This window comes from Capsella rubella, unplaced genomic scaffold, assembly GCF_000375325.1.
Source record: "Capsella rubella cultivar Monte Gargano unplaced genomic scaffold, Caprub1_0 scaffold_3, whole genome shotgun sequence".
In the NCBI taxonomy this organism is placed as follows: domain Eukaryota; kingdom Viridiplantae; phylum Streptophyta; class Magnoliopsida; order Brassicales; family Brassicaceae; genus Capsella; species Capsella rubella.
The window spans coordinates 7392790-7408242 of record NW_006238921.1 but is presented as its reverse complement, the minus strand read 5'-3'; the positions used below and the strand labels follow the sequence as shown (position 1 = coordinate 7408242).

General features: G+C 32.2%; 2 protein-coding genes across 2 annotated transcripts; both read left to right on the top strand.

The window, feature by feature from the left end:
• The first annotated feature begins 12 nt into the window (after positions 1 to 12).
• Positions 13 to 3565, top strand: LOC17891825 (mRNA cap guanine-N7 methyltransferase 1). Its single transcript, XM_006297878.2, has 13 exons — positions 13 to 363; positions 726 to 865; positions 945 to 1013; positions 1100 to 1171; positions 1264 to 1365; positions 1518 to 1574; positions 1815 to 1953; positions 2152 to 2216; positions 2318 to 2368; positions 2574 to 2636; positions 2735 to 2858; positions 2948 to 3009; positions 3089 to 3565. The coding sequence occupies exons 1-13, from the start codon at positions 288 to 290 to the stop codon at positions 3179 to 3181; spliced, it is 1113 nt and encodes a 370-aa protein (XP_006297940.1). The 5' UTR covers positions 13 to 287; the 3' UTR covers positions 3182 to 3565.
• A 7844-nt stretch (positions 3566 to 11409) lies between these two features.
• LOC17893563 (transcription factor bHLH123) lies at positions 11410 to 14320 on the top strand. The gene is made up of 7 exons (XM_006297549.2): positions 11410 to 11695; positions 11808 to 12498; positions 12597 to 12713; positions 13099 to 13164; positions 13420 to 13485; positions 13634 to 13684; positions 13939 to 14320. Exons 1-7 carry the CDS (start codon positions 11454 to 11456, stop codon positions 14092 to 14094), a joined length of 1389 nt encoding a protein of 462 aa, XP_006297611.2. The 5' UTR covers positions 11410 to 11453; the 3' UTR covers positions 14095 to 14320.
• Positions 14321 to 15453: the final 1133 nt, after the last annotated feature.

Below are 15453 nucleotides of genomic sequence, written 5' to 3'. Positions count from 1 at the left end.
ATATTTTGTCACATCAGAAGAGCGGCATGAAACAAGCCGCAGCCGCATAACTGAATTGGGGCTTTTCTATGAACCACCACCAATAGATTCATTTAAACTACTATTGCGTTGCTCTGCCGAAGAAAAACATAAGGGCGAATCCGAGGCTGACGAGATTTCAAACATCTTTCTCCTTTTTTTTGTTTGTCTTGTCTTAATTGGGGTTGTTATCATTGAAGAACATCAAAGTGCTGCAGATTGAGACATTCGTAATCCAACAAACGGGCTTACTAGCTACTTTATTTGTTATGAAACGAGGATTCTCTGATTCTCCTTCAAGCTCTGGTCCTCCTCCTTCATCCAGATTCAAATCCAATCCCGAAGGTTTCGTTTCCCTCTCTTCCTGCTCTATATCTTACATGGGTTCTTCGTGTTCTGTTCATTGGATTTGAGTTGTATGATAGTTTTTTGATTCCTTGCTAGTTTCTTCTTTGGACCTGACAGTTGGTTTTGCTAGCCCGTTGGATAAAGTTTCGTTCTTTACAGTTTTTATCATACTTTTCATTCCTCTTTTTCTCCTGATAATGTTAAGCTGTGTTTTTGGATTGTTTGCTGCTGTCTTGTTCGAGTTTTAGTTTAAGCTTTCACTTGGATTCTTATGATTGTATTGCTTTAAGTCAGTTTCTTTAAGCTACAGTTTTGCCAAATTGACTATGATTGTAAAGCTTAAATTCATATTCTTTCAGGTGATATCCAGTTTTTGGGAGATGAGACAACTAAGAATTTTGCCCGGAAAGTTGCTGATCATTACAGTCGGAGAACAAACCAAACATTGGAAGAGCGAGAAGCTAGTCCAATCATTCATTTGAAGAAACTTAACAACTGGGTTGGTTTTTCATTATCACTTTCTCTCCGAGAAACATCTTGTATTAATTTGTTGTTCCTTTTCTTATTCTTTCAAACAGATTAAAAGTGTGTTGATCCAGCTTTATGCTCGTCCTGACGATGCTGTCCTGGATCTTGCCTGTGGAAAGGTTCCTGCCTTTAAAATTATCTTATTGTTCTTGTCATTTTTTTTTTCTCAAAACTTTTCCCAATGTATTGCTTTGAAATCTACCAGGGTGGTGATTTGATCAAGTGGGACAAAGCAAGGATCGGGTACTATGTTGGAATCGATATTGCTGAAGGGTCGGTAAGTTGACTAGCTTAATAGTAGCTGTATCTTCTTGCATATTTTTGTAACTCCATATTTGAGAATTTCTTCTACGTTGCGCTCGATAACAGATTGAAGATTGTCGTACTCGTTATAATGGTGATGCAGACCATCATCAACGGCGTAAAAAGTTCAGTTTTCCGTCCCGCTTATTATGTGGAGATTGTTTTGAGGTATAATGAGAAAAGCTCCTCCACTAGTTCAGGGATCTCGATTAAGATGCAAATTTATTGGCATGATATTACCAGATGCAGATGCAACAACAAACTCATTTGTTTTATGATTTGTAAATCCTAATAGTGGAATTGCTTTTCAATGATTACAGGTAGAGCTAGACAAGATTCTGGAAGAGGATGCCCCTTTTGATATCTGCAGTTGCCAGGTTTTATATATATTATAATCGCCGTTTTGTTTCCAAATTACTTTTTTCGCTCAAGGTTGAACTATTTCAGATAACATATTGGGTTTTACTAGTCACAAGTATCTGCTTCACTTTTATATCTAGGTTGTGCCATAATTAGTTATTTCCACTGGTATTTTGAAGTAATAGCGTTTGGTGAAATAAGGTTAATGGTGTAGTTATTATAGATTCTAAAATTACCAAATCCTTGCTTAATTGTAGTTTGCTATGCATTACTCATGGACTACTGAGGCACGTGCACGTCGAGCTTTGGCAAATGTTTCAGCTTTACTTCGTCCTGGAGGTGTCTTTATCGGAACAATGCCAGATGCCAATGTTATTATAAAAAAACTCAGAGAAGGTTCTTTTTCTTTTCCTTAGTTGAATTTGATCTGTGAGCTAAGAAAAATTGAGTTCTGCTGTACTGCTTCAAACTGAATCTCCATAGTGCTATTTGACCTATTTTGAATTACACGTCATAAATTTCTTATAGAATGCTAGTTTTTCTTCAGTACTTCTAGGTTTTGGTAAATTAAACTAGTCTTTACCGAATATGCAGCTGAAGGTTTGGAGATTGGTAATAGTGTATACTGGATTCGTTTTGGTGAAGAGTATTCCCAAAAGGTGATTGTTCACTGTCCATAGCTTTATCTTTATCAACGTTTACCATGAGGTTCCTCTCTCTGTTCCTATTCTGATGTTAATATTTGTTATATATGGTTCAGAAGTTTAAATCTAGCAGCCCCTTTGGTATCGAATACGTGTTTCATCTTGAGGTACTTAATTTATCTACAGTTTTCTAGAGTTATTGACTTAGTCTACCTTAGAAACTAAAGTATTTTAAAAGAAGCTTTAGAGGTGTAGCTTTAGAGGTGTAAATTAATTATACAACACGGGGAGCAATTAGATGGAGGTTTTCCATAAACTTCCCCGTCATTTTAGCTGTATTAAATAAATGTGACATAGGAACTTGTAATGTAGGATGCTGTTGATTGCCCTGAATGGATTGTACCCTTTAACGTCTTCAAGTCTTTAGCAGAAGAGGTAAGTGCTTGATCCCTTGTTAACTTCAAAACTTTCTAATTGCCAAATCACTGATGTATATTTGTGAGAGTGACATTGCCCCATGAACTTTTGGATAGTATGATTTAGAGTTGGTATTTGTGAAGAACTCCCACGAGTTTGTCCATGAGTATATGAAAAAGCCAGAGTTTGTGGAACTCATGAGACGGCTTGGTGCTTTGGGTGATGGTAACAATGATCAGAGTAAGTCTTTGTTCGATGCTTGCTTCATATCATCCGTTTTGATTCTAATCAAGTGCATAATATAAATAACTCGACCAATCTTTTTTCAGGCACATTATCAGCTGATGAATGGGAAGCTGCATATCTATACCTCTCCTTTGTCTTGAGGAAGGTTTGTCTTCGTTTAACTCTTTTGATTTTCTCATTTCCTGCTTCATAGGTTATGTTTTCTAAATGGTGGGGTTTTACAGAGGGGAGAATCAGATGGAGCTCGAAGGAGTGGGCGGAGGAAGAATGGGAAAATGAACTTATCGAAAGACGATGTTTTGTATATCGATAACTGAAATGTGAAATACTGTTCCAATACACACCAGTGTCTCAAGTCTCTGTTTTGGTCTCACTTTGTTCTCATATGCTGTTGGCCAATTTGACCTGAGAGATTGGTTAACATTAGAAAATCTGCTCCCTCCCTTCACAAAGACAGAAGATTACAAGAGGCCTAATAATACGATAGTTGTTGAACACTTGTGTCTTTCAAGTGTGTAGGCTTTAATATACCATCAGGATGATGAACATGATAGCCATGATTTGTATTATGATGTATTTGCAGCTTACTTTGTTTACCAAGGTCGATGACTTTTTTTTTTCTTTGTACTATTATATTTTGAGAGTAGATCGACTTTGAACTCAAGAGGAAATTGAGAAAGATTCAAGCTTTTGTTATGTTACTCTTTTGCTTACGATCTCACTTTGTATATCTTTGAACTCTCTCTCGTGTGTAAAAAATTACACAAGATAATAAAAGACATAAGATTTACTAGTTTATATGTTTGTACCACACACTCTTTGCATAGAACAAGGACAAGAAAATGTTTCTACTGTGAGCCCAAACAACTGAGAGTACAAACAAAACTTAATCACGACTTGTTGTCTTTTTTTCCTCTCCTTATCACAATGTTCATTAATTGCAGAAGGAAACGCCGCATTTTTCAGACTTCAAAGCATGTTCTTTCCATACAAAGATCTCGAGTGTACTTCTTGATCAGAAGACAGAAACACATTCGATCATGTGACTTTGTTTGGTTCTTTTTTCTTGTGTGGAGCTTTCTATTTTGCTCAGTATCTTTGCTTTCAATATCGAACCCTCTTATTGAACTAGTGTGTCTTCTTCTTTGCAAAGTTTAGTAGTGTCTAACCAATTCTCAAAATATATATTTGCAGATTAGAAAAAGCTAAATAAAAAATCTGTTAAAAGCTGAACAATATCACAAATGGCTATTTCTTAAAAATACAAAAAGACGTTTGTCGGTTCGAAGAAAAAAGAGGTTAACCAAGAAGAACCTAAAAGATCAAAACACATCTGCCTAACTTAATAATGAGAGTAATTATACAAGAAAACGTTTAAATTGTATTAATTATTGCATACTAATTAGTTCACAACTTCACATATTTCTTTCAAAACTTGTAAATATGACCCATTTTAACAATTACTAATTAATACTTTTAAACTAATAGTAGATTAGTCGTATGTCGTTTCAATATTTGGACCAATCATATAACACCGACAACATCATTTGGCTTGTATCGGTCTCACTAACAATAACATCGTTTATCATGTTGCAAGCATCCCAAGTCTAATAACAAAAATTCTTTTTGGTACGAAAAAGCTAAATATCTCTCTAGGCGTAGGCAAACAATATTACTTTTTATAATGTTTATAGGTTAATCATTATGTGATAATCAAATGCACAAAGTCCAATAATTAATGTTTAATTAAAAGAAAACGTTACTTTCTCTTTAAGATGATATAATATACTTTATTCAATTAAGTAAGCTTAGTCTGAAGAATATAATCAATCATAGCAGATCGAGAAAAGTAGAAGAAAAAAGTCGCTCCATTATTTGTCTCTCTTCGTCTTGTTATCATCAATTCTTTTTTTTTCCTTTTTCCTTGCCTTAGAGTAAAATAAATTGTTTTACTTTAATTTATATATATAGTTTATATAGTTTTTGATGATGCAAAAATGAGGTATTGCTATCATGCGTTCACAACAACTTCGATCTATATCTTATGCTCTTTCTCTATATAGCTACTAACCAATTGCTCACATATTGACGATTCTCCTCGTACTTTTGATTATGAAGAAATTAAAAAGTATGAAAACACCATTTATGTTTTTTTTTTGGTTACTAGTTGAAGATTTGTATGTATATCAGTTTCTCTGGATGTATATTCTACAAAGCGAAAGATCAATATCTTAGTTGTATATTATAGTATTAGACATCAAAACTAACATAAGTAATATATAATTTTCTAAATATAGTTTTGAACTCGAAATTTGTTGCACCTAACTCCGTATTAACTTTTAATAGTAATACTGATTTGAATACGAAGTGTGCCCATATAATAAAGGTCGGTCGAGAGAATGTTCGGACAGAGGTGTCCGGTAGAGTTGTCCATATCACTTCTATGGATTTTGTTGTTGTTGTTGTTGTTGTTGTTCAGAAGTGTCAATTTTATATTCTTGTTGATATCGATAAGATGAAGGTTTTAAAAGATATTTTTGTTGGAAGCACTTAGTTTAATTAAATAAGAATATGTCAACTCCTAAAATGGATATATGTATTGTGTTATATTACATATTTCATATATTTGTTGACTTGTATAACTTGTAACCTGTCATACTGTGATTTATTTTTAGAAATATTTCATCTTTCCACGAATATAATCATTCTTCATTCCATTACCCGAACTTTCGGAGAAAAAACTCAATCCAAATACAGAGAATTCATTTTTTTTTGTATTTTCAAATGAATGTTATTTAAATTTGAGTTAATTAAAAACTCGTTGTAGTGACTAGTGAACATGATTATTAATTAACTATCGGACTACAGCCAATTTAGTATACTCATATTATTATACTTGGCATTTTGAAGTAGTTCAAAATAATATAGAAGAGAAATAAACTAACTAAATAAATGGATGGATAATGAAATGATTGAATATATGTGAGCGCTATGTCAAATCAAACTCGTAATATATCGTGAACCGTAAGTATCTACGTACTCCAATTTCACATATATATACAACAAAACTAAACAAATGAACCAAGTGTATCTGATTTCATCCGTATCAGAGCCATTATCAAATAATATATATTATTCACGAGAGGATAAGCAAGTATTAATTTGTAGATATGTCAACCCCTAATTATATACTAATTAACAAACAGAAATCGATTAATTAGCTCTATAAAGAAGGATTATGATTTGGTCTACTTCTTTGTGGGGTTAGGACGGGTGGGAAAGTTGGTGACGATGAATACATTATGGTTTATTTATAGAAAATTATCAGCTCGATTATAATAATTAATCTTTCCACTAATTAATTAATACTTCATGACATACAGTATTTAATTAAGCTGTTATTTAAACAAATTACACTAGTCTTAAAAAAACATACTTATGATCAGAGAGTATATGTTTTGCTCAAATGATGTTATACGTAATACGTATGATAAATAATTTTTCATAATTATATGTACAATTTATATATGATTTTTTCATATCAAAAAGGTATACTGTTTCAAAATATATTTTATCAGAAAAAATTGAAATTACAATGCAAAGTCGAGTCTAGGGTTTATTCACATAGTTTAGATTATAATAAGTAGAACTGAAGAATGAGGTAGAGGGATTTGTCATCTTCAGTAGTAAATAAATTATGTTTATATATATCAGAACGATATTTGATTGTTACGTTTCCATTTAAACTAAAAGAACCCAAAAATCATGAATATAACAAGAGAAAACACGTTTATAATATTGGCTAACAACAATTTCAGAACTAATAATATTGAATTATCCAAAGGTAGATAGAAGTCATCAGTCTAGATATGAACTCTACCACTAGCTGACCTAAATATAACCTTTAATTTACATATAATTAATTTGTGTAGGCAAGTAAAATATGTAATAATGTATTTATAAACATAAACACAATTAATTATAACATTTGTGTGGGGGAAGATATGCTACTAGAATAAGCAAGTACGGCGGGGATATGATTGAAAGAAAGAAACAAAAAAAAAATAATAATAATGAAGCAATCGAACGAATATTAAGTGCGCAAAATCGTAATTAGTTTAATTCATATATATATATATATATATATATATATATATATATATATCTTAAGGTAGTTGAAAGAATTAAGATATTACAAAAAGGTGTTTTGTCACGTTATGAGTTATGAAATGTATAAGACATATATTGAGACAGACAACAATTCCATTTGTTCATATCCAAGTGGAAGTCTTAGCTGTTTGATCTATTTCCTTCACAGTTCTTTTTCTTCTTCTTCTCCTTTCGTCTAAGCTAGTGCTTATGGGCGGCTTATTTTACTAATTTACTATATTATACAAATAATATAATTGCTTATTTACATGCTTGTATGCTTTAACACATATATTAATTTTTGCATCAGCATAAATGAACTATTCCCTCGTACATGCACTTACTAAGAAATATATGTTTTAAATAGCTAGCGACAAATTATAACATATTTATACCAGCAAGGGAATATAATCTAATTACAATCTTTTTTTTTCGTTATATATATATGATTTGCTAGATACAATATAAAGTATGTTGTTTAATCATATAGCTAGCTTGAATATGGCTACTGGCTAGGTGTTAATTATATGTCGTATATGCATATATGTCGTACAATATATGGCGAAATCATGGAGAGTGGAGAAACTAAAATTGGTGATAGCAAATTGAGAGATATGTAACTTTTTTTCTATGATCTAATCATTCACTTAAGCATTTAACATTTGACGCCAGTATGAATGGTACGACTTTGCTTCTTCGTGTCAAATATTTACCTCCAAGTTATAGGATTTTACTTTTTTCATTTTCAGTTTGATAAAAGAGAAAACCCATTTTATTGACTATACATATATAATAATTTTTTTGTCTATATATACCCAATACATATAGTATATCTATAATACAGTTAATTATATATATATATATACAAAATAATGGATAATAGTGATGAATATACAAAGACCAGTCAATTCAAGTGTGATGTTTTTTAGTTGGAATAATGGATCAAAGTATGGCGAATATATATTAGCATCTCACTGAAATAAATGTTTTATAAGTCAGTAAATCCAATAGCCATTATAATTTTTGATTAATTGGTGATACCTATATAACTTAGTTTTAGCAAACCTAGAAATATATATACAAATACTCCGGTTAATAATATCTATAACTAAAAAGTAAAATAAGCAAAGTCAAAAGAATTAAAAAAAAAAAAAAAAAAGCAAAAACACAGAACGTGTAAACGATTAAATCACTCAGAGGTTGACTTATACAGAAGAATTGTGAGATAAATGTCTAAATGAGGCGACAGGAATAGTTGAGAGCACATACGAGAGAGTACTGTGTGTGTTCACAAATATGTTTTACAAACCAAAAAAAAATTTAAAAAAAAATAATGACGGTCGAGATCTAAATCAATTATATCGTTTGATCAACTCGAGCAATGATGATGATCGTTTTGGACTATATATTTACTTTTGTCGTATTACCTTTTTCATCACGTTCGTGAAATTACCGACTATGCGTAATATATGTACTACGAAATATTTGCTTCTAGCTACTGTATCTTTATTTTCTTAGAATGTTTGTTTATGTTTATATATATGCAGAAACATGGAATTCATAAAAATGCATGATATATTAATATAACTAAAAGAATAGTGAAACAAAACTATATATATATATATATATCATTTCGAATCATAATGCATGATATTTGTGTAGGTTACACGTTGTTTGCTAAGTCCATTTGGACGAAAGACAGTAATTATTTTCGAGTGTGGTATATATTACTCTTTCGAGTGTGGTATTATTCTTAAGTATAGGAATTATATTTATATATATAAAAAGTCAGTTATGTTTTTATTTTTTTTGTGTGTGTGTGTCTAAAATGAAATAATAGTGATCATAAATAATCAATGACATAGAAATAGTTGATGATGTGATGATGGAAGGCCATGACTCACGAGAGAGGCCGTGTGGGTTTGTCTCCGCGACAGTCTCTTTCTCTCAGCTTTTCTTTTCTTTCTATAAATCATCTTCACTGTACAGTTTACATGTTCATCTTCTTCTGATCTCTATGTTTTGTCCTTTTTCATCACACCACATGCTTACGTCATTATGACGGCATTGCTCTATCTCAATCTAGTTCCTTCAATTCCCTATAATGTTGAGAATTCAAACCAGTTTTAAAAGGCTCTCATTACGAAAAGATAAGGAAGATGGATCCAAACGTATATACCAATAGTTTGATGAAGAGCATGTCGTATGACACAATCTGGTATGTAGATTTCTAATTGATGGAGACATAACTAACCAATATATAAAAAGACAATTTGGGAACAAGTTTATTCCATTGTCGTTTATCGCTTTTTTCTCCTTAAGCAGTAACACTATATAGTGTTTGTAGTGCAGTAGTCAATGTATAGAGCAATGTATTGTCGTAAGCAATGCAATTGGATTTTGAACGATTTGACTTGAAGCAAATCAATATATCATCTTAATCGATCCCTAGTGGTTTAATAATAACTAGAGCTGATCAGCAGTACATTCTAACAGTGAGGAGTTCAAGTTACGTGCCAAGTGCCGAGAAGTTTCATTGATCATTTTGTCACTAGACCTATATTTATATATATGATATATCATGCATGTTATTGGGTTATATATCCACGACAGGTTTGCTAAGGAACATTTTATGTAAAACATGTATCGACATTTGTAAGGAGTTGGAAGCCATCTAGGGCAACGTGGTTAATAACTGCGATATATATTCTTCTTATTAAAAGTTAAAGATCACCAACAAAATGGAATACAACCGTGGAGCTCTTTATATTTAATTTATCATCCAATGGCAATCATATATATTATATATTGTAATAAGTAAGAAATAATTAGTACTTGGCTTATAATTCTCTCTTAGAGAAATGAACATTCAAAAGGTAATAATTAATAGTAAACCAGTATTGATGCTACATCAAGCCCAGCTGGTTCGATGGACCAGTAACTCGAAATGATTCCGGTGTCAACTAAGAACTTACTTGGTGAGTTTTTGAAATCATCATCAAGAATGAAGAATTTTTTACACAGAGGAATAGGATCATGCAAATTAAAACTATGCTAATATATTTAGCGGCTGTAAAGAGAAAGTTATGTAATATAAACATCACTGTTTTGACTAGAATCCAAACACTAACGCGAAAAAAATTGTATAGAGACAAATGTTTAGACAAAAATGATTAGGAGAGACGACCAAATGAAACAAAAATTAAACTTACTCAATAAGTTAAGAGAGACAAATTAATTACAATTTTAATTAGCATTAAGAGAAAAATAAAAAAAAAAGGAGAAGGGCGTCGTAGTCAGGGCTCTGACTCTGAGACGGAACAAAACAAGTGGGGTTCCAAGTGTGAAAGCACGCGCGCACGCCACGTGGAGCCCACTCGTTGACTTGCTGTGACTGGCAACAAATATATATAAAAACGCTGAAAGTTTTCATTTCATTCTATAAAAACCCAAAAGAAAAACTTAGAAATATAAAAAAAAATATCTTATTAGTGGTCTGTGACTCTGACTGTGACCGACCGTGACTGTGACCCGCTCCTTCTAGTCCATCCATGGTCTCTTTTCTAGTTTCTCTTTGCTTCAATTAAGTCAAATCCATTTCAACCTCTTCTATGGGTTTACCAAAAAAAAAAAAAAAATTATTTATAAAAGTCAATCTGTGTTTCCTCATTAGTTAGTGTTTTACTTTTTCAATGTGAAAAACATCTTCATTTAAATTTTGTTAATTTGTTTATTTCAGTGAATGAAATGAAGGTCACTACACTTATGTACATCAAAAGAAAAAACATCACCGTACTTGTATGTCCTTAAGAAAAAAAGAGAGAGTGGCCATCCATAGTTAATGGTTTGTATCAATGTTGTTATGAACTTTATTATTGTATGACATGAATAAATAAATTAGAGAGTCATATATATTGGTTTACAAAAAAAAAAAAAAAAAAAGAGTCATATATACTAGTACAAGCTTAAAAATATATAAAAGGAAACTTTACCTAAAAATAAAAGAAAGTATGAGAAATGAAATACTACTACTTAATTATTATTCTTTTCAAGTGTTTTAACCTATGGAAAAAAAAGATATAAAATTCTTTTGAAGTAAAACAAAGTAAAGAAGTTGGGAGTGACGTGGGCGAGAGAGTCAGCGAGAGCCACCTGAAAAAAATGTCAACCAAAGATTAATCCGATGGATGTTTTCATAAATAGTTAACGATCCAATGCCCTACCAGAAATTATATATATATATATATATATCCATATATAAACTGATAAATATTTTTATAACTATAAGTATCTCTCTCGTGTGGTTCCTCATCATTTCATGTAACCACAATCTGAGAAGACACACCCAAAAATTAAGATCCAATATATCCCATACACACACACACACATATATATATATATATATATATATATATATATATAGTAGTGATCGAAAAAGCTATGGGAGATCATCATGATTTCATCAACTCAGGAAGCTGGTGGAAAGTATCATCCTCTTCTTCACCATCTTCTTCTTCTTCCATGAGAGCTAGCTCTATCGAATCTGGTGGTTCTGCTGTTTTCCATGACAAGCTTCATCACCATCATCATTCTTTAGCTTCTACTACTGATCATCATCTTCAGATGATTGGTTTAGGGCTTTCTTCTCAATCACCTGTTGATCAATGGAACCAATCTCTTTTGTAAGTCTCAAATTTGTCTCCTATCTTTTCTTGTTTTTTTTTTTCAATCACAAGATTTAAAGCTTAAAGATTTGTGTGTTTTGTTTTTTTCTTTCTTTGCGGGGAACAAAAGACGTGGAGATAGTAAAGCGGAGACAAGCTTTGGAGTGATGCTTCAAGAGAATCTCAATTTAGATGCGTCTTCAAACGCAAACGCTAACACAACGTCATCCACATCATCTTACCAGCTACAAGAATCTGATTCCTCTCACCACCAAGCTTTATGGAGAGATCCACAAACCGATTTCAAACCGCAGACGATCATGACGAACAACAACCGCGGTTTTTTCTTAGATCATCAGTTCAGCCCTCACGGTAGCTCGAGTACCGACAGTAGCACAGTGACATGTCAAGGTTTCGCTGTTGACAACTCTTCCAACAACTCCTTGTACGCAGCTGCAGCGACAACAACTCCTAATTCATCTTCCGGTATGTTTCATCAACACCAATTAGCGTCTGGTTTTGGCTCTTCCGATCAACAACCGCCGAGGAACCATCAGCAGTCGTCTCTAGGGTACTCTCAGTACGGATCATCCACCGCGAACTATGATCAAATGGCGTCGGCGTTACCTTCGACTTGGTTTTTAAGAGCTTCGCCGCCAAAACCACACAGTCCGTTGAGATTCTCTAACAACGCAACGTTTTGGAACCCTGCCGCGGCTGGAAACACGGGTCCTCCTCCTCCTCATGACGCGTCTTCCAACTTTTTCCCGGCGTTACAGCCGCCGCAAATTCACGCGCCGAGTTTTGACGAACAATCAAAGGCATATATATTTATAAAGCTGCACGAGTTATAATATATCATCTACGTAGATACGTACATATATGTATACTTATAAATATTGTTTTTGTTTTGTAGCAGAATATATCGGAGACTCGAGATTCAAGTAACAACGAAGTAAAGAGAGGCGGAGGAGGAGATCAGCCGGCGGCAAAAAGAGCTAAGAGCGAAGCAGCGTCTCCGTCACCAGCTTTGAAGGTATTTTGCTTTTTTTTTTTTTTTAAAAAATTTCTTTTTTAAAAACAAGAAAAGCTTCTTTTTTTGGTCGAAAATAAAAGCATCTTTAACCACATTGAAATAAAAATAGCTTTCCATGGTTTTGCCAAAAGAAACCGAATCTTTTTACTAAACAAAACGAAACCCTAATTTAAACTATAAAATTAGCTAGGTTTTATGATCATTACCACCTAAGTTATAGAAAACATTTTATTACTTTGATGAGAAGTTGTATTCTTTATATATCAAGAAAACAAACATTCTTTCGTCCCAAGCTTTGCTTGTACTAGATCTCTCTTTAGTTTTTTCTACTTGAGTTTTTTTTGGTTTATAGCATAGATTTTTAATTTTGTAATTGCTGAATTAGGTGAGGAAAGAGAAGATGGGGGACAGAATCGCTGCGCTCCAACAATTGGTTTCACCTTTCGGAAAGGTACTATCTCTCTCTCTCTCTCTCTCTCTTTCATTGTCTGCAAAATTTTGCTTTAGCTTTCACAAAGATGATGAGTGTGTATTAGTATATTTGTATACTGTCATTATTACTTATCATACTAGTATTATATCTTTATTGATAATAGGAATATGTAAAGTCTCTTTCTATAGATATTTATGTTGGGCCTGAATGAATGAATGAGATGAGATGACTCTTAGATTTTGTTTTACTGAATCTCATGTGGTTTTGTGTCAGACTGATGCAGCCTCAGTGCTCTCTGAAGCCATTGAATACATTAAGTTCTTACACCAACAAGTTTCAGTAAGTTTTTGTTATAAATATATATTGCCCATTATATTCCTTGATAGTATAATATATAAAACATTTTCTCTGCTACAGAGTTTTTAGTTAGTTACATTATTGTAGTTCTATACTGATGGTACAAACCCTGCAAATGATTATAATTCAGGCTCTGAGCAACCCATACATGAAAAGTGGAGCTTCTTTACAGCATCAACAGGTATTTTTCTTTGATTATTATAATTTCATATGTAACATTATTAAACCATTATACTTATATTATTATACAAATAGATTCAACGTACACGGCTCTCGTTCACATTCTTTATATTACATGTATTTTATTAATGGTTGCTTCATCTTCAAGATTGGACAAAACATTATTACAAGAACGAGACCTCTTTTTTCTTCTTGCAACGAAAAAGAAAAAGGATAGAAATCATTTCAAACTTATTTGTTTCATTAATGACGCAGAGTGATCATCATCAACCCAATGAAGTAGAAGTGTCAGAAGAACCAGATCTTAGAAGTCGAGGTTTATGCTTAGTGCCAGTTTCAAGCACGTTTCCAGTGACACATGATACTACAGTAGATTTCTGGACTCCTACATTTGGTGGGACTTTTAGATAGATAGCGAGAGATATATATATATAGACGAAAACAAATCGTATATTAGATGTTGGTTAATTATCCTTTAACTTATATATATTATACAGTACTACGTTGATTGCTTATAAGAATCACCGCATTTTTAATGGACAAGTGAAATGTGCTGTCCATTTATATTTCCTAGCTACATAGAACTAGTTCAAAACAATGTGTAACTGAAGAACCATGCATAGTTATATAAGAGCTATTGAGATTTGACATGTGTTTTTTTTTTAACGTGATCGATTCTAAACATATATTAAGGAGTCTTTGTGTTTGGGGTTGTAATAGTTAAATATAAAAGATAGATGTTGAGTAATTCGTTTAGAGAAGAATGTAGGGATCTATAATAATGAAAGTATTGTTGTTGTCTTCATTGATTCAGAGAGGGGGAGAAAGATGATTTAACTGAGGAGAAAAGGAGCTTTTGTTTCTTCCTTTTTTTAGCAATTCTTTTTTATATTTTTTGAAAGGGGATAATTAGATTCCACGAATAAGAGATAGTAATGCGTTGATTTGCATATTTTGATTGGACAAGAGGCAAAAATAAAAAATAAAATATCTTGGGACATATATAATTTTATAACTTTGGAATAATGTTAGTGGAGAAGTAAGGTTATGGCCCGCAATAGTTTTTATATTTTTCTGTTTTTTTCTTCTCTTACAAAAGTTTCTTTATTGAAACATTTGTTTAAGGAAAAAGAATAAAAAAAGAAATTGTTATTACACTGAATTATTATTGTTTCAAAAGAGAATATATATAGTTTTCTATATGGAGAAAATTTAGATGGAAAAAATCGGCTCTGCTAGTTTTGTTGTCAACTACTCTAGTGGGGGTTGAGAACACTTTTTTACTTCTTATATAGGGAATTTGAACCAACATAGTGAGATCCAAGTGACATGAAGTTAGATCACTGACCTATCAATATGATTCCAGTTCGATCTTTATGATCACTAAATATATAGACAATTTCTGAAAAATGAGATCATCGAAAAAGGTGACTACTTCTTTTAGTATTTACTATCGCGATTATCGTCAATATTATTTATCTAATTCACCACTTGCTCATATGGTGGCATGCATAGTTCACATTAATATGCTTCTACTTATCTATTAGTATTATATATATAGTTGCGTTTTAGATTTTGTGAAAAAAAAAAAAACATAGAGGGGCAAATATTTTCGAAACTGTTAGTTTGGTTTGAACTTATCCTTTTTGAACATAAGTTTCTCTTAAAAAGTGTAGATAAAAAGGAAACAGAAGTTCACAAGTCTTTTTTACTTATAGCGAAGTAGTTAGCGAATAACTACATTGAAGCAAATCATTTTAGCTTTCTGGA

Coding starts and splice junctions, on each gene's coding strand:
- LOC17891825 (XM_006297878.2), top strand. CDS start 288: ATGAAACGAGGATTCTCTGATTCTCCTTCAAGCTCTGGTCCTCCTCCT. Junction 2,859..2,947: donor TGATGGTAACAATGATCAGA/GTAAGTCTTTGT, acceptor ATCTTTTTTCAG/GCACATTATCAGCTGATGAA. Junction 3,010..3,088: donor TCTCCTTTGTCTTGAGGAAG/GTTTGTCTTCGT, acceptor GGGGTTTTACAG/AGGGGAGAATCAGATGGAGC.
- LOC17893563 (XM_006297549.2), top strand. CDS start 11,454: ATGGGAGATCATCATGATTTCATCAACTCAGGAAGCTGGTGGAAAGTA. Junction 13,486..13,633: donor TCTTACACCAACAAGTTTCA/GTAAGTTTTTGT, acceptor ATTATAATTCAG/GCTCTGAGCAACCCATACAT. Junction 13,685..13,938: donor CTTCTTTACAGCATCAACAG/GTATTTTTCTTT, acceptor TTAATGACGCAG/AGTGATCATCATCAACCCAA.